At 39.3% G+C, this 27,110-nt stretch overlaps 1 protein-coding gene across 9 annotated transcripts in view; it reads left to right on the top strand.

Moving 5' to 3' along the window:
• SH3KBP1 (SH3 domain containing kinase binding protein 1) overlaps nt 1-27,110 on the top strand; it is a 342,524-nt gene that overhangs the window by 167,704 nt on the left and 147,710 nt on the right. For 5 of the 9 annotated variants that reach the window (XM_045582310.1, XM_045582311.1, XM_036439674.2 and 2 more), the window contains 2 exons: nt 7,407-7,510; nt 18,417-18,546. In XM_045582310.1, the coding sequence (XP_045438266.1) occupies nt 7,407-7,510; nt 18,417-18,546 (234 nt within the window). Of the gene's footprint in view, nt 1-7,406; nt 7,511-18,416; nt 18,547-19,113; nt 19,174-27,110 lie in introns of all 9 variants that reach the window. The other 4 variants (XM_045582309.1, XM_036439673.2, XM_036439675.2 and 1 more) reach the window with 1 other exon arrangement.

Here is a 27,110-nt window from a genome sequence, read left to right as displayed (position 1 = left end):
TTTTATTTTATTTTATTTTATTACTATATTTTTATTGACTTCAGAGTAGAAGTGAGAGGGAGAGAGAGATAGAAATATCAATGATGAGAGAGAATCATTGATTGGCTGCCTCCTGCACGCCCCACACTGAGGATGGAGCCTGCAACCCAGGAATGTGCCCTTGACCAGAATTGAACCCTGGACCTTTCAGTCTGCAGGCCGACATCCCCAGTGTGGGGTGTGTAGGAGGCAACTGATCAATGATTCTCTCTCATCATTGATGTTTCTGTCTCTCTCTCTCCCTCTCCCTTCTCCTCTAAAATAAGTAAAAATGTATTTTAAAAAATAATAGGCAAGAGAAATGGACCCCAGATGAGGGTCTTTAGGATATTTCTAGACCCTTGCACAATTCCTAATATGCATGTGCTAACATGCACCCCATCCTCTTTCCTCTTCTTCTTCCCTCCCTACTTCTCCCTTAATGATAAAAGTTAGGAGTCTGATAGGTCCACTTGTCAGCAGCAAAGTTTGAGAATGCCTTTAAAAATAGATATGTTAGAGGGAATATGTTGAATAGAAGGGAGAAATCTTGTTTATGCTCAACAAATAACTTATATTTAGAATCTTCCTTCAGTTTTTCCTTTGAAATTCTGTATTCTCATTTCACTTGAATGACTCTGCATGGAGTATTTAAAAGTAGATCAAACAAAACTCTATAAATATGTCGAGTTCTTTTGGGCATTTTGCCCAAGTCAGCCTTGCTGAAGCAGAGAAAAGCAATGAGCTTTATGGATCAGATTTTATCCTCTGAACATCCAGACTGCCTCCCCAGAGAGATGGTGGCCTGGGCCAGGGGAGTCAGACAGGGACACTGGAGAAATGTCCCCAGGAGAAGTGTTCTGCTGTGGGTCAGGTCACTTGGATTAAGGGCATGTTGAAAGGCCAAAACCAACCCCTGGGCTCAGCCTAAGAAAAGGGGAAAGCAGAAGGCCATTTATACATATGGCTGGCTTTGTTGTTCAGTGTGGTTCCTTTATCTCCTCAGATGGAAAGAGAAGTCTGGTGAAAAGAATACTGGTTGAACTGGTATAATTAACAAAGCCACCTTTTCACATATTCATAAATGTAAAGACAATTGGAAAAAAAGGAGGAGTCATGGGGCAGCAAGCCTCTCAGCAAAGTAGGTCTGTCCCCATCATTCCAATTTTTTACTTGAGAAAACTGGGCAAAGAGCCATGAAGTAGGCCACACGAGGTGATCACAATGCCGGGACCACTGGCTCATCTGTCTCTGCATGTCATGAGGCCCAGGATTCTCTCTGTGCTATCAACATGGACCACATGTTATGAGCTGTATATTCAGAGTGTGTGTGTCCTTCCACACAGCCAATTCACACCCCATTTTTATAACACAGTTGAGGTGGAGGACAGCATGGTTGGAGGAGTTCTTCATGCTCATGACACCAAAACGATATATGTGGCATCTAAGGAAACATCTGGTAACAGTGTTAACATTGAAAATATCTATTTGCTGCTTCTCTTTGTGGAAACTCGGTTTATTGAGTGGATGGCCCCTTTCTGTATTGCACTGGTAGCAGAAACTCAATATTTGGGGTCATATGTTAATGGACTGACTTTAAGATTGTTTTCAATGGTTTTCTTTAATGTTCAAAGGGACATTAGACTCTGAAGTTTCTTGGACTGAGGAAGGACTAGATCAGGGATTTGTGACCCTTCCGTTGTTTCTACACATGTGGCACTTAGGCTCACAGATGGATTGAGAGTGGGCATTTGTCATAAAGTAGCATCCACATAACCATCGTGAGGCATATGTGGGTGATGGCAAATAAGTTACATTTGTTTTGTTTTTTTGTCTTGATTTTTTTATTTATTGATTTGAGAGGGACAGACATCAGTTTGTTGTTCCACTTATTTGTGCATTTATTGGTTGATTTTTTTTTTAATCCTCACCTTAGGGCATGCCCAGATGGAGGAAGGAGGGAATGAGGGAGAGAGAAAGAGGGAGTGAGAAACATTTACTGCTTGCCTCCTGCACACGTCCTGACCAGGGATCAAACCCAAAACCCAGGTATGTGCTCTGACCAGGAATTAAATCCACCACCTTTTTGTGTACAGGATGATATTCTAACCAACTGAGCCACCCAGCCAGGGCTCATTGGTTGATTCTTGTATGTGCCCTGACCAGAGATCAAACCCGCAAACTTAGCATATTAGGATGATGCTCTAACCAATTGAGCTACCTTGCCAGGGCTCACAAAAGTGTGCATGAAAGAGTTGAAAGGTGTCAGAGCTGAAAGGGTGGAGAAAAACACATACATTGACACTCAGAGTTAATTGAAATACACTGGGATGAAGACAGAGCTGGAGAAAAATAGTGGTTTTTAGGGGAACCCAGAGAAAGGGCCCTTGTGGCTGAGCATAGGTGCATGTTTGAATGAGTGAGTGTGAGTGAGCTCCAATGGACACAGGGCCCCGCCACTGCCAGGAAGGACATGGATGCCTGGGCTGTGTGGTCTGAGGAGTCAGTCTAGGGACAATGATCCTGGGTTGGTAACGGAGAATATTGTGGGGCTCCTTGGGAATCTTTAACAGTGTCTCATCAGGATAATTAGTGTGGGCTACAGGTGTGGAGCTTTTTCTGGGCTCACACTTCCCACTGTCTTTATGGACCACCCAGAGTCAGTTCAGAGCCCTTTTGTCATTTAGCTTGTGACAACTACCTTTCTGCCTTATTCTATTGGTATTTATTTACTTGGAAAATAAAGCTAACTTTACTATTAATGTCATAAAAATGTGATCAGAAGGATGTTTCATAATAGAAAATAATTATTTTAATAGGTGACTGTAATGTTTTAAAAATTGTGGGTTTCATGCCTTTTGTAAAAACAAATTTTTGTGCAGAAACATTTAAATGAGTATTTACACTCTCCCAACCCTTTTTCCAAAAATACCACTGTTACATTGAAATGTACTCTTCCATACCACTTTCTGTGCTAATACAAGTATGTTTGGGCATACATACCATTGCTCTCATTTACTTAATGATATCAGGCCATCACATATTAGTTGAATGTTGAATGAATCCTCTTATTCTTTTATAAATATTTGTTGAATGCATACTCTATGCTAGGTTATGGGTGATCAGTAGTAAATAGGAGTCCCTGGTGGAGGTTATAGAATGAGGATGTGTGTGTGTTTACAATGTTGGGCTTATATTGTACATATTATGTGACTTGGTCTTTGAACTTAATGTATTATGGACATCTTTTACACGTTAGTACACATAGAGCTGCTTGCTCTATTTAAGGGTTGTTTTATTTTCTACATGATTTATGTATCCTTTACCTCCTAGTGGCTATTCAGGATGTTTCCTGTGTAGATCTCTGCGGATGTATACATTTGCTGTTAGAAACAGTACTGTCCTGAACAGTTGCATACATATAGCTTTGCCTCCTTAAAAACAAGTCTTTTCTATCTTTTAAGAGGATTAAATTTAAAATCAAATATACATAGTTTCTCATTCAGATATACAGGTTGTCCCAACAAATGTATGCACACCAAATGATTATAAAGTCAGTATTTATTAATAGACAGTTCATTTTTTAAATTTAAAAGAATCTATAGAAATGAATAATATTTTTTAATGCCTATTTTCAAACTGATGACCATTCTGGTCCAGGCACCACTGACAACATGAAACAATGGAATCGCAAACATCAAGAATCATTTTGTGCACTATTTATGTGCACAATCATTTGATATGTATTAACTTTATCTTGTACATATCTCCATTAAAAAGAGTAGTGGCACTTTAGGATAAGTTTTCTTTGTTCAAAGCTTAGTTTGGATTCATCCATTATTTCAAATCAGTTAAACCTGAAAAGGAGTGAAAATTAAGTGGAGTTATCAGCTGTTAAAAGTGTCTGTACATTTTGGGGGGACACCCTATATGTGTTGTCTACCCACTTCTTTGAGGAAAGTCAAGACTGGCTTTCCATCAATGAAATGCCAAGAGAGGAAAAAATGGAAAATGACATCAAGAGCTTCCTTAAGATAGATGGAAGCAACTGAAATGCAGCGTCTCCACATCAACAGCCCCCCTGAAGTGGGCTTTAGGTTGGGTAGAACTGGAAAACAAGATTGAAACTGATATGTAGAAATTGAGGCCTGGAAGAGCAGCAGTCCAGGGGTTTGACAGTTATCTGTGAGGAGAAAGCACTGGTGAAGACCTAAAGCTATGTTATATAGTGTGGCAGAAAGCAGTTAAGTGCAGATCACAGAGAATTTGGGACAAGATTGGAGGTGAATTGGTTTATCCAGCATTGAAGGGAGAGCTCTGAACTCAGGCCAAGGACATACTGCCACTTACTAGCTTGGTAACCTCAGGTAAGTCACCAAGCCCCAATTCCCACTTTTGCAAAAACGATTGCTCATTCAGGCTCCTTTCTTTTTCTTTAGAACTTACGTATTTGGCAGGATGTGCTAAGAGTGATGGGTATCCGAAGTGCTTTAGAGAAGATGGAAGCTATCCCAGTGCCAGAGGGAGTAGCTGTTTCTGCTTGGGGTCTGATTAGGTGGCTGTTACCACAGCAACCTCTGGATGCCCCCTGTAAAAACTCACCTTTCTTTCCTTTTCTTTTCTTCTTTTTAAAATCATCATCCCAGGATATTGTTTTCCTTTGATTATTTTAGAGATATTGGAAAGAAGGGAGGGAAGAGAAAAGGAGGGAGGGAGAGAGAAAGAAAGAAAGAGAGAGAAACGATGTGAGAGAGACATATCAATCAGTTGCCCTGACCAGAGCTGGAGATCTAACCTGCGACCCAGGTACATGTCCTTGACCAGGAATTGAACCCACAACCATTCAGTATACGGGCCAACATTGAGCCATGCCAGTCAGGGCAGGGATCACTTTTCTTAATCCTATATGTTGGCAGTATGCCTCATAAAACTTTATGCCACTAATTTAATAGCCTTCTTGGAGGCTTTTTCAGAAATATTGACTAGTCTGGCAGAGTAAATGTATGATTCTTTCTAATACCAAACAAAGCTTTATAGAAGTCTGATGCAAAGATTTGGTTCTAGAGAAATCTGATTATTTTGTTCCAGGTCTGGAATCTACTAGCTTAGTCTTTTCTTGAAGAATATATCACTCTCTTGCCTAAACCGGTTTGGCTCAGTGGATAGAGCATCTGCCTGTGGTCTGAAGGGTCCCAGGTTTGATTTAGGTCAAGGGCATGTACATTGGTTGCAGGCACATCCCCGGTGGGAGTGTGCAGAAGGCAGCTGGTCGATGTTTCTCTCTCATCGATATTCCTAGCTCTCTATCCCTCCCCCTTCCTTCTGTAAAAAAATCAATAAAATATATTTTAAAAAAATATCATTCTCTCTTTTGCCATTGGGTTAGATGCTACTTTTTATAGAGGTTTTTGTGAATATTGAACTTGCATACAACTGTAAATTTTGTGAGTTCAGCTAACAGTAGGTCTTTAGATGTTATTTTAAGTCAGTTCAGTCAGGAATTTGGTGACTTCTGTGGTTATGAGTGTAGGGTTCCAGACATTTGTCATGTTTGGGTGTTTTTTGTTGTTGCTTGTTTTTGTTTTTTTGTATTCAGATTTTTTATCTACAGAGTTTTCTTTTAACATAATATCTAGCAAATAAACCTCTTAAAGATTTACAGTAGAAATTCATCTTTAAGGGAGTACAAGAGTCACCAGATCCAGGTTATGGGTGCCAGGGTCACTTTGTCATCTAGACTTTCTTAGCTAGAATGAGAACTCTGTATCCTTTATGATGCATAGTGCTTGAGAGGTTATCTGTTGTGTTGGAAACCATGGAATAGTGGTGGAGTTCTTTGCACCAGAGTACCACACTTTCTGACTTGCTGCCTGGGAAAAGCCAGGTGCGGTGGGTCCTCTGTCCATGGGAGAGCCTACTCCGCCTGCTGACAATGCTGTTAGCACCTGGGAACTGGCCTGAACAAATCAGCATTTGTTCTCATCAAGATCAGACAGCTTGCAATGTTGTACAAGGGGTGGAGTATATTCTTGTAGTTGCCAAAGATGTGATTAGACAAGATATTGATTCTGAACTTCTGCCCTCTTCCCCCTGTTCCACTCTGTTCTTCCTTAGTGAGATTCAGGCAGAGAAAAATGGAACAGAAAGAACTAGGCCAGTGGCTTTTGAAAAATATTGATCAGTGAGCATATCAGATGTAGCACAGACCTTCCCTTTTGTATGATGTTCTGTGTGGGGCCCTTAGTATGGCCTATGATCACCCCTATAGGGATTTGCTTTCTCGGGGAGAAGATTAGAAAAGAAAAAGAGTTCACGTGGACAGTGTCCAAAAATAATGTAAGCATTTCTAGATGTTTCCTTGAAGTTGATGATCCCTTTGGTTTTCTAGGCCATGTGGTGGCAGGAAGGAATGATGTGAGGTGGTTAGCTTTAAGAGACAAACTTCTGAGCAATGCTGGTCTCAGTTCCTCTCTCCCAGTCACCTGTGCCCAGCTTGGGCCCCCACTGCTGTCTGTCTCTCTGTCTCCCCGACTCCCCTACCTATCACACATACCACATGCATGATTTTTTTTTCTCCCCACAATGCATATCTGTGGTGTGGATAGTTGTGTCTGTACTTGAACCGGCTCTCAATCAGGGAGAGCCTCCCAGTGGGGCCACATTGGGTGAGTGAGATGCTATAACCTTGAGTGTCTTCTGGTAAAGTGAAGTGTGGGCCTGGCTTTTATCTTGATTTGCCTGCCGATGGTTCTATGTAAGCATCCAGGGATCCTGTTAATGGATCCTCTGGGAACACAGGGAAGAGGACAGAAGTAGATTTGTTGAACCCCTGGGGGCGTTTGAAATGGCACCAAGAGCAGCCTGAAATCTAATTAGCCTCTGCTTATCAGGCCTGAGTTCCAGCATGTTGAAAGGGTGATGATTAGTGAGAAAAAGGCCAGGCTAGTTTATCTTTTCTTTTGCACATTGGGGAAAAATTTCCTCTGCCTTGCTAGCATTAGAAGCAGACCATTCTTTTTTATTCTACGACATCACATCAGCTTTCATTGAAAATCAACAGCAGCAAATACAAAGCCCCATCCCTGGAAAACCGTTTAAGGCAACACTGTGCTCCAGCGCTTCGGGGTGGGGTTTTTCCTTTTGCACCAACGGATTGGTTTCTCATGTCCATGCCTTTCTGACCCAGCAGCTTTTAAAAGACCGAGAAGCATTGCTCTGCTTTCTACTGCCTCTCTCTGAGAGAACAGGGCTGCCGTGCCTCTAGCCATGTCCCAGAGAGCATATTTGAGACAAGTCAGCTTAATTTGCCTGCATGCCTAGGAAGCCTCTCCTTCAAATCTCATTTCGAGACAAGTGCTCTATCTAAATATTTTGCTTTTCCCATTTAGGTGAGCGTCGGAGGCGCCGGTGCCAGGTGGCGTTCAGCTACCTGCCCCAGAATGATGACGAGCTGGAGCTGAAAGTTGGTGACATCATAGAGGTGGTAGGAGAGGTAAGTGCGCCAGGCAGGCAGGCGTGGTAGCTTTGAACGGGTTGTCAGAACCAACTCATGGCTGGCTGGCCTTTCCGTGGTGGATGTTAAAGCTCAGAGGGACCTTAGACATAATCTAGTTGAGTTTCTTCTCAGAGGAAAAGGTTTCTCAGAGATGGATGCTACCAATCCTGCTGGGGCCAGCTGTGGAGCCATTTAAAACCATTATCTTGCCAAAACTGGTTTGGCTCAGTGGATAGAGCGTCAGCCTGCAGACTCAAGGGTCCCAGGTTCGATTCTGGTCAGGGCACGTACCTTGGATGTGGGCACATCCCTAGTGGGGGGTGTGCAGAAGGTGGCTGATCGATGTTTCTCTCTCAATGATGTTTCTGACTTTCTATCTCTCTCCCTTCCTCTCTGTAAAATATCAATAAAATATATATATATTTTTAAAAAGAATAAAAAGAAACACCAGTGATGAGAGAGAATCATTGATTGGCTGCCTCCTGCACGCCCCCTACTGGGGATTGCGCCCACAACCTGGGCATGTGCCCTGACCAGGAATTGAACCTCGGGGACCTTTCAGTCTGCAGGCTGATGCTCTATCCACTGAGCCAAACCGGCTAGGGCTACACACTGCCCTGTTGGCTTATCACAAGCATTTTCTTTTCTTTTTTTTTATAAATAGTTTTATTGATTTCAGAGAGGAAGGGAGAGGGAGGGAGAGATAGAAACATCAATGATGAGAGAGAATCCTTATTGGAGATCAAGTCCGCAACCCCGGGCATGTGCTCTGACAGGGAATGGAACTGTGACCTCCTGGTTCAAAGGTTGACGTTCAACCACTGAGTAACACCCATTGGGTCCATTTTCTTTTGCAAATGAAGAATGAAGCTCAAGAAACTCTAGAAGAGGCAGGGCTGAGGGTTGAAGCCAGGTCCACTTGGCTGGAGACCTTGTTCTTCCCACTGCACTGTTTTTTGTTCCTGTTTGGTTCTGGCTACTCGGAGACAGCCTTGCTGGTGAAGTGGCCCACCAGATAGTGGCACAGGCTTCTCAGACTCCCTGGGAAGGTCTGGACTTTGGACTTAGAACCTGATCATTCATTCTGATTCAATGCATGTTATCTGTATATAGAAATACAGTTTTCTGTTTGCTTTGGTTTCCTGAATGCCATTGGACTTTACAGAAACCCATGATTTACAAAAAAGGAAGCTAGAAGTCAAGGAGGATATTAAATGAACTATGATGTGGGTAGGGCTGATGCTAGCAGCCAGATTTCCTGACTCAAATACAAACATAAGGTGAGCATGTGTCAAAGCTTTATTTAACTCACTAATGAGGGGATCTATAAGATGGTAAGGCTGATTCAAAAAGAATTGTGAAAGAGCAAAGTATTTATAATCACTGAAAGAGAAAATTCTTGATTAAGATTGCTAAGTTAGATGCAAAACTATGTAGTGTCCTACAGTTAAAGCTGTAACCTCTGAGGTCAAAATCAATCTATATGATTAGTAAAAATTTTCAAACTATACAATCAATCAATCAATCTATTGGTCAGTAAAAAATTTTTAGGTGATAAATCACTTACACCCCCGCTGGTCAAAATCTATTTTCATTGCCATGTGACAAGAATCATTTGCATTGCTTTCATTTTTCTACCAGTTAACATCCCCCACTAACAGTTGTAAACTAACCTCATGCATAGTACATAGTATGTCAAACAAGATCTGTATCCCTGGATAATTAGTTAATAGGGTTCCCTGTGTAGCACTTGGAAGACATGCAGTAACCCCTTTGCCTATTTCCAAGTTTAGGATAATAATAAATTGTCATTTATTCATAATTTTTTATCCACGGTGCCAAGAAGGACACATAGGAGATTTGTTGAAAGTTGAATGAGTGAAAAATGGGCAACAGAGTAGACTATTTATGCCAATGGTAGAAAGACAGATTTCTTAAGACTTAAGCCATGGGAGAAATTCCAGAGGGAACAAAGCAACAACAGTGTGACTAATTTAAAAAAAAAAAAGAGTTCAATTTTTGGTATGATTTGAAGTTAATTTAGCTAAACAAAGAGAACAACAAACGGAAAATTTTGCAATAAATTAGGTTGAAGTTATTTGTACCATCTGAAAATATATTAGGAAGCTGTTATAACAGTGATAAATGATAGATAAATCTTTCATAAACACAAATCCCCCATGGTGACATAAAAATCCTAATGATGAGAAAATGTTCCACCCTGCTATTAATTAAATAAATACGAATGAACACAATCATGGGTCCCTGCTTTTGAAAATTCTAAGAAAATATTTAAAATATTTAGTGGTAAAATATTGGCAATGCTTAGAAGTGGTGACTTTGTATATATTTATGAAGCTATTGAGCAAGGTATGTCAAGAGCAATAAAAATTTGAATTAATACACATTGACCCAGTAATCTTACTCTAAGGAATTTATCCACAGAAAATGGTTAACAGAAAGAAAAGTGAAATATGTTCTTTGCAGCAGTACACGTGATAATGAAAAATAATCAAGAAAGTGAGTAGTTATGTGAATTGTTATATTATCCTGCTAAGAGATTGTGAAGCCATTAAGATGGCAAACACAGAGGCATTTAAATCTATATTTATGGCAATATTGTGGATTATAATTACCTGGTATATTCTGCTAACTTGCTAGCTCTTTAACAACAGGGATAATATAACAATTCACATAACTATTTTATCTATCTTTACATTCGCGGTTCCTGAAATAGTGCCTAAAACTTAATACATACCTTAATAAAGGCTTGATGATTAAAGTAAATTAATAAATGGAAATATGAAAATATTTTTGCAAAATAAATGAACAGATTAGAACACAAAATTGCATGTACAAGGATATAGTCATGTAAAATATAGCTCCATGCACATGACCAGAGACTGAAAGGGAACAAGAATGGAAAATGGTTCTATCAAAGATGGTTTTTCCTTTAATGTTATACTAATGTTTTTTTTTTTAAAATATGTATTTTTTATTGCTCACAGAGAGGAAGGGAGAGGGAAAGAGAGATAGAAACATCAATGATGAGAGAGAATCATTGCTGGATAGCTCCTGCACACCCCCTACTGGTGATTGAGCCTGCATTCCAGGCATGTGTCCTGACCAGGAATCATACCATGACCTCCTGGTTCATAGATCAATGCTCAACCACTGACCGGGAAAATGTTGTAATAATGTTTAACAAGATAAATAAAATTATTAGTACATTTCTGGGAAGTATTACTCACACTCACCTATCTGTTGGCTGTAGGGTAAGCAAGCAATAATGGCGAAAGAAGAGTGATCACAGGGCTGTTACTCTCCTCACCTAGATGACCAAACTTCACCTGCACCCACAATCCCTGTCTTCTTTCCACTCACTGCCAGTTCAATGCTAGGCTTCATTCTGGGCTTTCTTCAAGTAGGAAGAAAAGAAAAATAGCTAAGTAGCCTATGCTATTTATGTAAAACAAAACATAAAGGTTGGTCTTTCAATCCATATTTTTTAAATTATATCATCAAAAATCAATTTCCCGGTTCCAGTTAATTTGTAATATTGTGGATTTTGGGACATAATCACTGTAAAATGTAAAATCTGCCCCTTTCTCTTATAAAGGATGCTGTATAAATGCTGATGGATAGCTATTTTCTAATTCTGCTGAAAACTAAAAACAAAATAAAGACCTACAATATCAGGGACTAATTGAGGCAAGACAATAGCAATAGCTTTGCAATATTATAGAATCAATCAATCTATTGGTCAGTAAAAATGTATTGTGTATGTATATATACATATCATTTGTTGTATTTTTATTGATTGGTTAATAGAATGATTCTACTATATTGAAAAGTGATACATACCCAAATGCACATGCTATGAAGCAAGTGGAGTATGTAGAACTAAAGTCCTACAGTCTGCCACCCCTAATCTCTCTGTTTTCTTGTTCACACCTAGTTTAGCAGTGTTTTTAACCTTCAAGTCATTACCATTATCCCTTCACACCACTAACCCTTTCTCCTCACTCATATATTTTTTAGCTATGTAACCGAATTGTGGGCTAGCAATAAGAGCAATGTGCTTTAAGCATGTTTGGGTAGACATGGCCCTGACCCTCATTGGGCAGGAGTCAACTACGGGCCTCTGTAATGTGGCTTAGAGAAGGAATAGAGTGTGTGGCAGTCCACGGCTAAGTGGGGTTGGCAAGGAGAAATTGCTCAAGAAAGCCCTCCCCATGCTTCTTGCCTCCTGGCTGGAGAGTAGTGAGTGATTCTCCTTTCATCATTAGATCCATCATTGTGAATCTAAATGAACTGGGTTGCCAATTCAAAAGGAAAAATAGCAGGCTGAATTTCTAGGTAGATATTTTTAAAGAGATCGTTGTAAATATACATTTGTGTCATTTTCTCCAGAGTGGAAAAGACTGATAAATCAGGCAAAGTTCAGATTATAAGAACAGAAGTGGCATATGGAAAAGGTTACCTGGAGAAATAGCATTTGAGAGCATCTGGAATTTCAAAACTGGCTTGTTGGCCTATTTTTTTCTTTTTTTCTTTTGAAAAGGTCATTGAAGCCTCTTTCTTTTCCTGTCTGTGTCATCTAAAACTTGGGAAATGAGCCACTTTTCCTTTTGTGTTGTATGAGCTTGGTCTCAACCAGTCTGTCTTAGTCGTGACCTAAGGGGTGTTCAGAGATTCTTGCTTTTATTTGCTCTTTGCCCTTAGTTTAAAAAAATAATTTTATTGATTTTTTTACAGAGAGGAAGGGTGAGAAATAGAGAGTTAGAAACAATGATGAGAGAGAAACATCAATCAACTGCCTCCTGCACACTTCCTACTGGGTATGTGCCCGCAACCAAGGTACATGCCCTTGACTGGAATCGAACCTGGGACCCTAGAGTCCACAGGCCGATGCTCTTTCCACTGAGCCAAACTGGTTAGGGCTATCATTAGCTTTTGAGGTATTTCTCAGTGGTCCGTAGTCAGGCTGGCTGGAGACCAGTGTCTTCAGTTTTAGGTTTAAAGCCTAATCTGGCCTTGTTGTTTACAAAGAAGTAACTTGCACTTCCAAGTAACTTAACACATTTTCCTTCTTGTATTCATAGCAGGAGATTTGGTTCTTTTATCTAGAGCTAAATAGGCTGTTGAAAACCTTCAGAACTTTAACTCATAGCAGGAGATTTGGTTCTTTTATCTAGAGCTAAATAGGCTGTTGAATTCCTTCAAAACTTTAGTCTTTGTCAGTTTGGATGGGTAGTTATTATAGTGTGACTTATATTAAGAAGTATATATTTGGTTTTTGCCTAGTGATTCTGGCACAGAGCTCCTAAAATCCTTGGAATTTCCTAAGCATAGAGAGTGATCAAGGTGTCTTTTGTTATGTCCATGAGATGACTTTTGGAAGCACCAAAGAATGAGGGTTGCCAGTGGAGCTAATCATGTCAGGGAGGGTAAGATATACACAGTTAAAAATGTAGTTAGTAATTCAAGATGTTATTAGGGTGGTAAATGATGGCAATGATAAATGAGGGAGAGATTTAAGAACAAAGGTTCTCAATGAGGGTGAAGAAGATGCTTGCTAGAATAGGTAACATTTCAATGGGGGCATGTGGAAGGTGAGAAGTACTTGGATTAATTCAGCAAGCACAGGCTGCATTACATAAGGTGCTAGGCTAGTCTATAGGATGGACAGGAGGGTAGTGCAGCCTTGCTCTGAAGTTGGGTATGACCTATGAACCTTCAGGGCAGGTGTGGAGCATAGGAAGTAGGAGCAGGCAGATGCAGTCAAATTTGGTTGACATAAACATTATAGTGTTGCCCACACTGAACTTTTAAAGAAATACCTTCCGTATGGTTTTCTAAGATCATCACATCCCATAGACAGTTTTCTCACCTGGGAATTCTGACAGGACAAAACTTCAGTATCTTGATTCATCAGAATGGTTATCTTGCTGGCTTAATTTCCTATTTGCTTATATTTTCAAGTTGGAGTGATAGCAAGGTCTTAGCATAGATTATTTAATAATTTGGGGGCCTGTAGACTAGTCTGCAGTAGTTTTGAAGGACAGGACTTTCAAGCACTGCTGAAGGATGTCTGTAAATCCCTACTAGAAACCCTTTCCACTCTGAGGAAAATCATGGATGTTGCTCCGTCTCATTGGGCAAAGTTTGCTAAAGTCTTAAACAGAAGTTGTATATATATATATTTTAAATCATTTCCCTTTTAATTACTCCACACATTTCTCCTTTGAAGGACCCCTCTCATGCGGAATAGGCTTATTCTCAGAAGAACAAGGGGAAGGAATAAAAATAAGCATTCTGTGTGTATAGAATGTTTTGGTCCTACCAGAAAGAAGTAATCAGACAACGAACTACACAGGCATTTAGGACATAAATAATGTTGATATTTGTCACAATCAGCTTTCTATGTCCCCAAATCAACAAGGATAGTTAGTTAAAGCAACTAAAATGGAAAATAATGTAGGTGTTTATGCCTTTAGAAAGTGGTTCCCTTAATATATATATATTACTAATTCCACTAATAGAAAAATATGTTTCCTAGAAACAGTTTGATTTTTCCCCTGGCAATATTCCAAATGTAAACTATGTCTTGGCACATATACATGAGTTCTAGAAAAGGCAAAATCAATCATGGGTCATAGAAACCAGATTAGTGGTTGCTTGGAAGTGGATTGCCTAGAATGGGACACCAGGGAATTTTCTGGAATGATAGAAGTGCTCTGTATGTTAATAGAGTTATGGGTTTCATGGATTTATGAAAACTGATCAACTTGTACTATTAAGATCTGTTCATTTATATGAATTATACCTCAATTTAAAAAACTTAAATATCTATCTTAATATTTCTCTAGTATTTTTAAATTTTCAAACTACTTTCATTCTCATAGGTAGGGTAAATAGCCACTATAGAAATTATCATTTAATTATTTCTGAATATATTTCTATTGAGATAATTGATGTATAATAATGTATTAGTTTCAGGTGTTCAACATAATGATTTCATACATGTATATATTGTGAAATGATTACCACACTGAATTTAGTTAACATCCATAACCACACATAGTTATAATTTTTTCTTGTGATGAGAACTTTTAAAATCTACTCTCTTAGCAACTTTAAAATATACAGTATAGTATTGTTGACTATTATCACCATTACAACCCCAGAATTTATCAAACTGAAAGTTTGTATCTTGTAGTCATCTTCATTCATTTCAACTACCCTTACTCTCTGCCTCTAACAATGACCAATCTGTTCACTATCTGTGAGTTTAGGAGTTTTTTTTCTTAGATTCTACATATAAGTGATATCATACATATAGTATTGTCTTTTTCTGACATATTTCACTTATCATAATACCTTCAAGGAACTAGAAAAGAAAAACAAATTCAGCCCAAAGTTAATGGAAGGAGGAAAATAACAAAGATCAGAGCAGAAATAAGTGAAACCAGAGACTTAAAAAAATAGAAAAGATCAATAAAACCAAGAGCTGTTTTGTTTTTTAAAAAAAGATAAATATTATAATATAGACAGATCTTTAGATAAACTCACCAAGAAAAAAAGAGGACTCAAAATCAGAAATGAAAGAGAAGAGGTTAGAACTGATACCACAGAAATACAAAGGGTCTTAGGAGACTACTATGAACAATTATACACCAACAATTTGGACAACCTAGAATAAGTGGATAAATTTCTAGAAGTATACACCTACTAAGTCTGAATACATTTTGAGATAAATTTTAGTAATGCTAAGGTGTGTTGGTGGAGGAGAACATGGATATGAAGAATGTGGATATCTACCCCCTTTCATTATTTTCCTTGGGTCAGAAATGATAAGCCCTTAGTAACATCTGTAATTTCTACTTTATTACAAAGGGACACATTTCTTTCTCTCTTTTAAATATAGAAGTGTAAACATGAGCAAGCTTTTTTTTTTTCTAAGCAGGGGCTCTGTATGCTAATTTTTTCCCCCAGAAGCTTCTCAATCAATCTGTCCTGAGGTCCTTGAGCAGTTTAGGATAGCTCATTAAATATTAGTGAAATTGGATGGGATACACAGACCTAGGCTTGGCAGTACCTAATTAAGACCAATGGCCAATATAGTCAAGTCCCTTTTGTTCCTCACAGAAAGGAAAAATCCTCCTGTGAAGTACCCACAGTGATTTCTCTTCTATTCATTCATTCACGTATTCCTTTATTTATTCCATATTGCAAGGTACTATGCTTTACTCTTTAAATGAATGAAAGAATGTCCGTATGATTGAATGAATGTAATCACTGAGGGCTTCAGTGTCCTCATCTTTTATATGGGAAGTTGAACTTGAATATCATTGAAAGGGATAGTGTGAGGGTGAGGACCATTTTTCTCATATCTCCAGTCTAAATTTCACAGTCAAAGCAGCAAGCTATAGGAAGAAAAATATTGAACAGCTCTCATTTGTACTGGGGCCAGACCCCCTTGCCTATGTAACCTGTAATGGGAAGTGTACCCGCCAAGGGATGAGCAGAGTTTTTATTGTCTGCCCCTCTACACACTGTGTGGCTAATGATAGATCTGTGCTGTTTCCCTGTTGGCCACTCCTCTCAGACTGTGCTGACAGTGATATAGGCAACTGGAGCTATGGTGAGGTGAAGACACCCTTGTTTTCCCAGCAGGCAGCCCACCAATTCCACACATCAGGAGCACTTCCTTCAGGGATCTTGGGCTGGAGCTGCTTATTATTGGGGATAGGAACATTTTAGATACTGTCAAACTGAATCAAATCGAATTGTCCCAGCTGCCCTGTGCTATTGGGGATTATGCCAGAAACTGCTCATTTGTGGTCCATGCTCTTGGTCTTTCCCTCCTGTCCTGTGATTACAGGAAAAAGGTCATTTTATGGTTCCTTATTCAGGATAAGCACAAAGAACCATACGTTATAAATCATGTGACTCTTTATATTCAGGCTCATGGTGAATCTTCGTAACCATACTAATCTTATAATAAAAATCTCCTTGAAAGAATAATGTATGTCAGTTGACTTGGCATAGAAACATAAAATGATGTCAAATAAAATGCAGTTAAATGCCATGACTGAATAGTCATTGAGACTGCTGTGCATGGATGCTATTGTATGGATTCTTTCCAGAAGATTCTGTGATCATGCAGATATAATCATCACTCTGCAAGTCTATATTCCATAAATTCCCTAACAAATGCTCTAAACACCATTCTGACTGTTTGTATTTCACAGGCTCCACCAGCTTCCCCCTTTCCTGAATGTCTCACACCCCGACCCCTACTTGAATCTGTCTTTGCTATTCTAAGAGGCCAAACTTAATTTTGATTTCCTTTTTTTTTTTTCAAGGCCTTTCTTCAGCATCCCAGATCTCAGTGACCTTGGTTTTGGGGACCAAGTTTCATTTGTGCCGGGTCATGGAATTTTCTCATCTATTTATCTTGCTTATTAGTGTTTGGTCACATGCATTCTCTCCCCTCTTTAAACCATGTGTTCTTTATACCTTGATAGAACATCAACTTCTTGAGAGAAAGAAAATGACATGTCCTGTACAGTTCTGTGTCCCCAGAGCCTATTGTGGAATCATAGTACATCCACCTCTAACACTGACCAAGTATATTAATTGTCCTTATTATACAGATAGGAAAACTAGGGTTCAGTTTGGTAGAAAATTTTAATAAAGTCTTATAACTGTTAAGTTTTGGGATAGTATGTCAACTGGGCTTTTCACCTAATATTCTTTTATTGTTTTAATTATTTTAGCTTTTAAATTGTATGTATTGACTTGAGTAGGTAATGTACACAGGTAGTTAAAAAAATTCAAAGGTTCTAGCTCTCTTTCTGTTTTGCTACACCACTGGTGACTTAATACTGGCTTGTTCTCAAAATACCGTTATTTTCCTCCAAGAAGCCAGCTTGCTATTCTTACTTCTGTTCTGTTAGTAGCTCCATGACAAAACCTTGGGCTGACTTTTATTTATCCCTTTTCTTGCTTGTCCAGTTAAGTGGTCACTAAAGACCAGCTCATACCTCAAAGGGCCTTCAAATCTATACCTGCCACCTTCATTCTTGCTACCCCACCAGTTCCAGCCTTCACTCCCCCACCCAGATCACTGCAGTCTGGCTGCCCTTCCTCCTTTCACTCCATTTCAGTTCATCTCAGGGTAATCTAGAACCTTTCAGAAACCTGCAGGGAGTCCTTCCACCTTCCCATTGAGTTCTTAGCTCAAGGATTAACTGTTTTTTTGTTAGACTGTCTAGTTACTTTAGGTAGTCTGGGAAGCCATTCTCAGTTTTTAGATAATGGTTTTAAATGCATAAAATTAAACACATAAGATTATAAAGAGAATCATTTATGATAACTATCAAACTATTTTAAAAGCAAATTTTGATACAATAAGTAACCTCTGTTGAATTCATTATTGTATGTAAGAAGTAATCCCTCATTAATTCATTAAATAACAAGGTCTCCTAGTAGGTGTGAAACTGCCACCATTTCCAGGTAGCAATGAGCACAAACCATATCTTGAGATACTCATAGCATGTATGATGTGACATGAGAACAACTGTGATATGTTTAGTCATGAGTCACAGGTCCTTCTGTTACCTTTGTAATACAAGGGAATTCCAAATTTCAAATTTGAGGTTAGTGAAAATAATTTTTTCCACTTGTGTTTATGGCCCCCAGGTTAAACACCCCTTTCTGAATGTGAATCTCAAGGCTCTGTGGGGTCTGCTTTCTGGTTCCTTGTTAAAGTGTGAGCTTTGAGTCCTTTAGCTACGTGGGCTCTGCACGCTGCGCCACACAGATGGGAAAGGACACTGGGAAGCAGCGCATCTAACCTGACCCCTGCTTCTCTGCTTGGTTCCCATCTGCACAGGTAGAAGAAGGATGGTGGGAAGGTGTTCTCAATGGAAAGACTGGCATGTTTCCTTCCAACTTCATCAAGGAGCTGTCGGGAGAGTCAGATGACCTCAGCATTTCCCAGGATGAGCAGCTCTCCAAGTCAAGTAAGGATGTCCCCACCACCATGCAGGAAAGGGTGGGGACACCAGTGGGTGGTGCTTCTGCCTCCCCTCTGCTCTCTAGCCTATGCCAAACAGTTATGACAAAGGATCACAAATATATTTTGGTTATGCTGCCTTAACCCATGTGGTGTATTAAGTTTATCATTGTACAGGTGTGACCTGCATACCTTTATGTATGTGCAGACGCACACTCTGTCTCTGGATTGGTGACTGTCAACATACATGTCATGGTAATATTGCCTCATGGGTGACCCATGTGGCTGTGCCTTCAGATACTTCTAAAGTGTCTTTCCCTCACTGCAAGTTGATAAATATTTTTAAATGAAGCAAATGAGATTGCTGTATTTCTCAGCATCCCTTGAAGACCTTGGAGAAGAATGGCACACACATACACAAATCGTTGGTGGTGAGAAGTCCTGTGTTTGGGACGATTGCATGCCAGCTCCCTTAAAAATATGATGAGACAGCTGAAAGCTTAGCCCCACGTTGGGTGAGCATGCATGTCCCTCTGCGTTGGTGAGAACGAACTCCAGGTCTTTCTTTCTCCAGGGCCTGAAGCTCTCCTCCCTCCAGCTTCTCTGCTGCCCTTTCCAGCTCACGGAGCAAAAGGTCAGGACCAGGAAGCTTTGTTCTCCCAGTCGCTAACCCAACTTCCTGCGTAGGTGTCTGTGTATCTCTTGTGCCGTCTTGAGCCAAGGTCATGAGCATGAATGTCGTAAGAGACTTGACTTTGTCATCTTGGTGAGGCACTACCTGGTGTTTTAGACTTCCCTTCCTGACAAGAGGAGGACAGCTCCATTCTGTCCAAATCATTGTTAAACAGCTTTCTTTTCCACTTGGAAAAATCTCTCTTGAGTGGAGTTCTCAAGTTAGTTGTGTTTCTTTTATTTAACCAGTAGCATGATTGGACAAGTTTCCAATTTGGAGGTAAAGCTATTTCCAGAGAAATGTTCAGGCAATCTCCTTTACTTGATGCCTCAGCAGCTCATCATCCATAGAAGCAGCAGTGCTGGCTGGTTGGCTCAGTGGCTTTAGCTATACCCTTTCCATCTACTTCCAAAGCCTGGGGCCCCTCACCCCTGAACCCCATTTCTATCCTAGGATCTCTGATAGGAAGGTCAAAAGGTAATTTGGGAGCAAATGAAACATCTTTGAGTTTTTGCTGCCTTCTCTGGCTCTGGGAGAGGGGGTTCTCTGCTAACATGGCCCAACTGATGAGTATGGTCAGGAGAGCAGAAAGTGTCCTTGATCCCATGATAGAGTGGGAATTGTTATAGCTCCCAAATTACAGATTAGAATTCTAATTGCCTGGTGCTCCTTTTGTATACTGGAATAGTATTGTACCTTATAGTTGTGTTAGATAATAACAATACCATACCTTAGGGGTGTTGTAGATTAAATGGGCTATTTATTTATTTATTTTTAGGGAGAACCAGATTGGGTCATTATATCACTATTTCTGTGGGGAAGTACATTATGAGTTCCAATAGCAATAATGTGTATAAAACACCTCACTCATACAAGGCCCTCCATAAATGGTTATTCTTATTGTTAATCATGATAAACTCTTGGTACATTAACAGTATTTTGAGGCTGCTTAGTACCATGTTCACTGAAGCATTGTCTGCATTTGGAAATTACTTGGGGATTCCTCTACTGATGCAGAAAAGGAGGTCAGGGGAGGTGCTGGGCAAACATTTTTGGAGAACTCTGACCTCTTAGTATCCAACCATGATTGTGATGCTCTAGTTAGTTTAGGTAGTCTGGGAAACCACTCTCAGTTTTGCCTCTTGTATTTTTGGAACTATTGAAATAAGCTGTCCTGTTGCTGCAGGTCAATAATATGTACATTTATCATTGCTCAGCTCAAAGCACACAGTGCTGGGATTCCTGGAACAGGCAAGAGGTTAGGAGGCTGAATGGCATGGTCTCCCCAGTCACGGAGCCTTCCTTCACATGCTTGCAAGAGGCTGCTTCTCTTGTAGAAACTGCCTTCCCCAACACTCAGTGAGTCCAAAGCCTTTCATTTCAGGACCAGGAGATCCCAATAATTTTAGCAGCTACATTTAGTTACCCTGGAATCTGTCCCTTGTTGAGGGGATTTTCAGGTCCTGAAGAGCATGGTCTTCTAAGAAAGATGGATGCTTCTAGTAAGAAATACAAGGCTTTTATAATCTTCATATATATATATATATATATATATATATATATATATATATATATGAAGATAAATATATATATTTAAGGAGAAGAGGGTCCATCTACCCATTTCTCTCTGTGTATCCTTATCTATTCATACATCTTTTCTTCTCTCTTTCCTTCTTTCCTTCCTTTCTTCTATTCATTCAACCTTTTTTTTTCGAGCCGTTATCAAGACACTGTATAAAGCATTTAAGATATATAGAGACAAATCAGATCTCTGCCTTCAGTTAGCTCACATTGCAGAAAAGGGGTGCACAAATCAGCAGAACTTCAAGAAAATGCCTCAGGTGCTCTGCTAGCTGAGTGTCTGAGGAACAGTGGGATACAAAGACTGCAGGCCATTCCCATGGGGATGTAGGGATGATGATGTCACAAAGGGCTTCATGGAAAAGCAGATGTGGTCATAATGTCCCTATGGTTTGCTAAATTGGAATAATCTTTTGAAAGAGAAAGAAATAGCATCTGTCAGTGTTTGACAGGGTTTTCAGTAGCCATTTATTCTCTGATGTCAAAGTGTATACAATCACATCAGGTCACATTCAGAAATTACGTATACTGGTAGGGTTTGTCTAAGTGGAACCTTCAATTTTTGAATGAATCTTCGTATTCCCTACCCTCAGAGAATAGTGTTAGTAGTTTTGATGTGGTTTATCTAAAAAAAAAAACACCACTTTTGGAATATTTATAGATTCACAGGAGTTACAAAAAAAACCCAAAAACCTGATTAGGGAGGCCCTATGTGCCCTTCCCCCAGTTTCCTAGAGGGATAACATCCTGTACAACGATAAAAACACATATTTATTTCATTATAGAACTGAGAAAGACAAATGTAGTTAATGCCCAAAAGACATTTAGCTTTTTATTGTGGTATAAGCTAAACTGTACTTAATCAAGGTCTTTGTTAGATCAGCCCACTTAATATTCTTCACAAATTACAATTACTGTTCACAGAAATTGCTTAATTAATAACATGGATCTGGGAGTAAGTTAAATTCCTAACGTTAGGGTCATTCTGGTAATTTTTAAGGATCCTAATGGCATATAAAAATCCTCTTAATTTAAATGTTAGCAGACATTAGTGTGGGTTTTTAAGACAGATAAAATCTTTATCCTGATATACACTGAGTGAGCAGATTATGTGGTCATAGATCATAATAATCTGGTGACTCAGTGTTTATGAAGAAAACTTTGAGTAAAATGTATTCTTGTATATCTCTTTTACACACACACACACACACACACACTTGTATGTGCACATACTTATTTGGTATTTGTACTCTTCACATTTTGACTTCATGAAAGTATTTAAGGATTGTTATTCAGTTGAATTTTGTCAACCAATAGATGAATGCAATAGAAGAAACATTGCATTAGATTAATAAGGAAGTATGCCAAGACGTCTTGATACATGATAAGAGTTTACTGAATGCTTGCTGAATCCTGCCTTACTCTGAGAAGAGGCATTTTTATTTTTGAATGACAGGTGCAAATTGCTTGAGCTTGCTTTTCTTTTACCCTGATATATTTTTGTTATGGTGGTTGGTTATGAAAAATCTCTAAAATTTAGATCTTTGTTCAGGGTAATTTAATCTATCAAGAAAGTGTTACAGCACTTTTATTGGTTGATATGTTATTTTAAATAGTTTAGCTTGATAAGAAAATTCATTGTTATTTTTAAAAATATATTTTTATTGATTTTTCACAGAGAAGAAGGGAGAGGGATAGAGAGCTAGAAACATCGATGAGAGAGATACATCGACCAGCTGCCTCTTGCATACCCTCTACCAGGAATGTGCCCGCAATCAATGTACATGACCTTAACTGGAATTGAACCTGGGACCTTTCAGTCCGCAGACAGACACTCTACCACTGAGCCAAACCGGTTTAGGCTCATTGTTATTTTGTAGCAGAAACTTTTTGCTACATAATTAAATTTGAAAACATTTCTACCTATAGAACCTTAATGGTGCTTTTAAAAAAGATTTTTATAATCTTTTTTGTTTGTTGTAAGTCTCCTTCCATCACCATTTATCTAAACCTTTTTTTATTGAAAAGTTGAGAGTGATGTCCGACTGCCCGTTTAGGCCCGATCTCAGTGGGACATGTAAAGGGGCAGTCGGACATCCCTCAAGGGGTCCCAGATTGGAGAGGGTCCAGACTGGGCTGAGGGACACCCTCCTCTTCCCCGCCACATGAATTTCATGCACCAGGCCTCTAGTTTTTCCATAAATACAGTCATGGGCTACATATTGACATTTTTGTCAATGAGGGACCACATATATGATGGTGTTCCCATAAGATTATAATGGAGCTGAATGCAAAGATATGTAGTTCAGTATGATTTTTCTTCTTTAACAGGAGCACGATCTGTTGGGCTTGGTAGTAGATTCTCTCTCACTCATAGCACCTCAATTTTTACTGTACCAAGTACTTCCCACTGACCTGTTTCAGCACAGAAGTGCCTGCCCTCCCAGCACTACATATCCAGAGGGTTCTACAGCCCTCCCTTATCTAGTTTGGTGGTGGTCAGAGTACATGGCTGCAAGTTATTCGTTGAGGACCTAAGATCCTATACAAGGACACAGACCCACAGGATCTACCTTAACCAGTATCAAGTGCCACTGCCACTGTAGTAAGAGCATATTATGCTTTGATTCTTAGAACGGTTGACTGGTTGACTGGACACTTAGCATATTAGGCTTTTATTAAATAGGAATATATATATATATATATATATATATATATATATATATATATATATATATATATACACACACACACACACACACACACACACACACACACCGTTTCCCCGAAAATAAGACAGTGTCTTATATTAATTTCTGCTCCCAAAGATGCGCTAGGTCTTATTTTCAGGGGATGTCTGTCTTATTTTTCCATGAAGAAGAATACGGTACACATTTATTGTTAAATGAAAATAAAGGAAATTTATTAACTGTATATGGTACGGTAGTACGGTAGTTGTCAACACAAACCAGACAAACTGTGAATCCTACAGTATCAAGAATTTACTCATTTATTCAATGACAATCATGTCATCATCTTCTGGAACATCATCATAAGAATCCAATTCCTGAATTTCCTGGTGAATTTCTTGTGACTCCATTTATTTCAGAATCAGTGGACCAAATCTCTCATGTTTAGCCTAGGGGGGGGCCTTATTTTCAGGGGGATGCCTTATTTCACTCAGAAGGAAACCTGTAAGTAGGTCTTATTTTCGGAGGATGTCTTATTTTCGGGGAAACACGGTGTGTATATATATATATATATATATATATATATATATATATATATATATATAGAGAGAGAGAGAGAGAGAGAGAGAGAGAGAGAGAGAGAGAGAGAGAGAGCGTGCGCGTCAGGGTCGTAGCATCCAAAATGATCGATGGCTGGACTGAATGCCAGACTGTGCATGCAACAGGCTAGCAGGCTGTACTGATAACCTCTTGGAGAGAGAGAAAGGTGGGGCTGATCAGCAGCAGCTGCTGGTGAGGCCTGGAGAGAGAAGCAGGGTAATCATACATATTTTCTTCACATTGAAGCTATAAATGTGTCTTGTCTGTTTCTAAAATAATTTTTCTATTATTTAATTTCTTAGGTTCTAAAATAATTATCATAACACTGAAAAGTGTGTTTTTTGTTTTTGTTTTTGTTTTTACAAAAATCATCTTTTAGCTATAAAAACATTTTCAGTTATTTTTCATAATTTTCAGAGTGGAAAAAGTTTGCTTTTTCTTTCTATAATCATTAATAACCATGAGATTACAGCTTGAATTGACTTTCTTATTTTTCTTAATTCTTTAGTTTAAAAATTTAGGTCTTGATACTTTAGTGACTTGTCAAGCTAAGACAGAGAGATGGCCTTTTAAAAGCTAAGGGTAAACCACTCCCATAATATACAAATACCATATTTCATTAGCTATAAAAAATGAATTGCTCAGTACCCCTTGCCTATAAAAAGTAGGGCCAGACTGAAAATTCCACTTTGTGTCATCACTAGACTTTATTTTCTTTTTAATATTAGATAATATTTGTTTTGTCTATAATGTTCTATTAGCAGTGATGAGCAATTAGTAAGTGGCTGAAAAAGAGTTCTAGGCAAAATTAGATGCTAGCATAAGCATAGGATTTTGTGTTGAAATTTTAAAGTTTTTTTCTTTTACAGTGTTTGCTGCCTTCAAGTGCTAATATTTAGTAGTGGCTTGAGGGTGTTTCTCCCAATAAAATAAACAGCATTCACATTCATGAACTTTCCAGCTGCTTACCTCTTTTTGCTGTTTAGATCACATGTGTATGTCCTCACCCACCCTTACCCATGCTTCATCTCCATTGGCCTAACTGCCAGTGCATAGGGAACTTTGCAGAAATGGTTGGCCATTCAGAGATATCAGTGCCATGGTCTACCTCAGTGATTCTCAGACTTGGTCCTGGGAAACTCTGTTGTACTTGGAAGAACTTTACTGAAATATTGATTTCTTTTTCATATATTTACATTTTCTTACACTGAAAGGACTGTTACTGTTCAGTTTTGGAGCTCACAAAATATCTGTATTCCTTAGGAGTAATTTTGACTTAATGATTGAAGTTAAATAGCATAAAAACTTGCCCAAATAAAAACTGGCCGCTGTTACTTACTCTGCTTTTGTCATCAAAGTCCTCAAAAGCTGCAAGTTTACCAAGAACATTTGAAACATTTGTTTCTTTGGATTATTTTTAAACTAGAGGCCCAGTGCACTAAATTTGTGCCGGGGGGGGGGGGGGGGGATGATCCCCTCAGTCCATCCTGCATCCTCTCCAATCTGGGACCCCTTGGGGAATGTCTCCTGGGAATCAGGCCTAAACTGGTAGTCGGACATCCCTCTCACAATCCTGTACCACTAGCTTCTAATCACTCACCTGCCTGCCTGGTCACTCTTAACTGCCCCTCTCCACTGGCCAGGTCACCCACAACAGCCCCCTTCCTGCCAGCTTGGTCACTCCTAATTGGAATCCCCCGCCAGCCTGGTCAGCCCTTACTGCCCCCCTGCCGGCCTGGTTGCCCCCAATTGTCACCCCACCAGCCTATTCACCCCTCACTGGCCCCTGCCAGCCTAATCGCCCCCAACTGTCCCCCCCCCCCCCGCCTGGTTGCCAAATGCAGCCTGCTGTTCAATTGCTTGGTTGTCTGTCACTAATCCTCCTACTGGCCTGGTGGCCCCATGCAGCCTGCTTATTCAGTCGTTTGATCATCCCCCATTAATCTCCCTGCCATCCTGGTCGCCCCATAAGGCCTACTTGATCAATTGTTTGGTTATCCCTCACTACCCCCCCTCCCCCGCCAGCCTGGTCATAGGTAGCCATCTTACCTATTTATTATATAAGATAAATATTACCTATTTATTATATAAGATAGCCAGTTATTTGAATTTCTAAGTTTTTGCCTTAATTGGATGGAACATATCTATCAAAAAGGGCAGATTTCAAAACAAGGGTGTACCACCACGCCTATAGGACCTGAAATTAGAAATACAGTAGGTCCTTGGGTCATATCAGAGATCTGTTCCTATGGTGTGATTTAACACGATTTTCACCATAAGTTGGAACCCACCTACATCACTCATCTAGAGCACGTACACAGCAGTAAAAAAAAAAGATTTAAAGAAAGATAACAATTCCTGATCTTTACTTGTGGTAAATAAATAATAAAAAACATAAAGCACATATGTGCATACATCGAAATGACGGAACTTTTTTTTTTAATAAATAAATGGGAAATGGCAATGTAACCATGTGATGATGTACATTGAGTCCAATGTAACCCGAGGACTGTCTGTACCTGATTCTACTTAAGTTGTTGGTCTGATCTTTCACAGCACCTTCATGTATTAGGGGTGACATGGCCCAGAGGCTGACACTATGGATCCTATTAGGAGTTTCCATTTTCTTAATGAGTATTTCTTAGAAGTGAGAGAAGTTGCTCTATTCCATCTCAGTTTTTTCTGTCTCTCTGTAGGTGTAGCCTGCCTTTTTACCCCTCAGACTTACTATAAAGCTATATTACTGGTGTCCGATCGATATTTAGCTCACAAACCATAATAGAACTAATTTCTTGGGTAATTTAAAGTAATGCATTTATTAATAGAGTTTGCCTTTAGCAAATCAAGTTACCTGCTGATAGTATTCTCTGTAGGGCATATAAACACAGGTGAGAGCATGCGTGTGTGTGTGTGTGTGTGTGTGTGTGTGTGTGTACACTCAAAGTGGGGTGGTATGTGTGTATATTTTATGTACTTATTCATGGTTCCACAGAGATTTGGGTTTTAGCCATGTGTCCAATTTTATGC

The sequence above is a fragment of the Pipistrellus kuhlii genome, unplaced genomic scaffold, assembly GCF_014108245.1.
Source record: "Pipistrellus kuhlii isolate mPipKuh1 unplaced genomic scaffold, mPipKuh1.p scaffold_m20_p_16, whole genome shotgun sequence".
Lineage (NCBI taxonomy): Eukaryota > Metazoa > Chordata > Mammalia > Chiroptera > Vespertilionidae > Pipistrellus > Pipistrellus kuhlii.
This window is presented reverse-complemented; position numbering and strand designations above follow the sequence as displayed.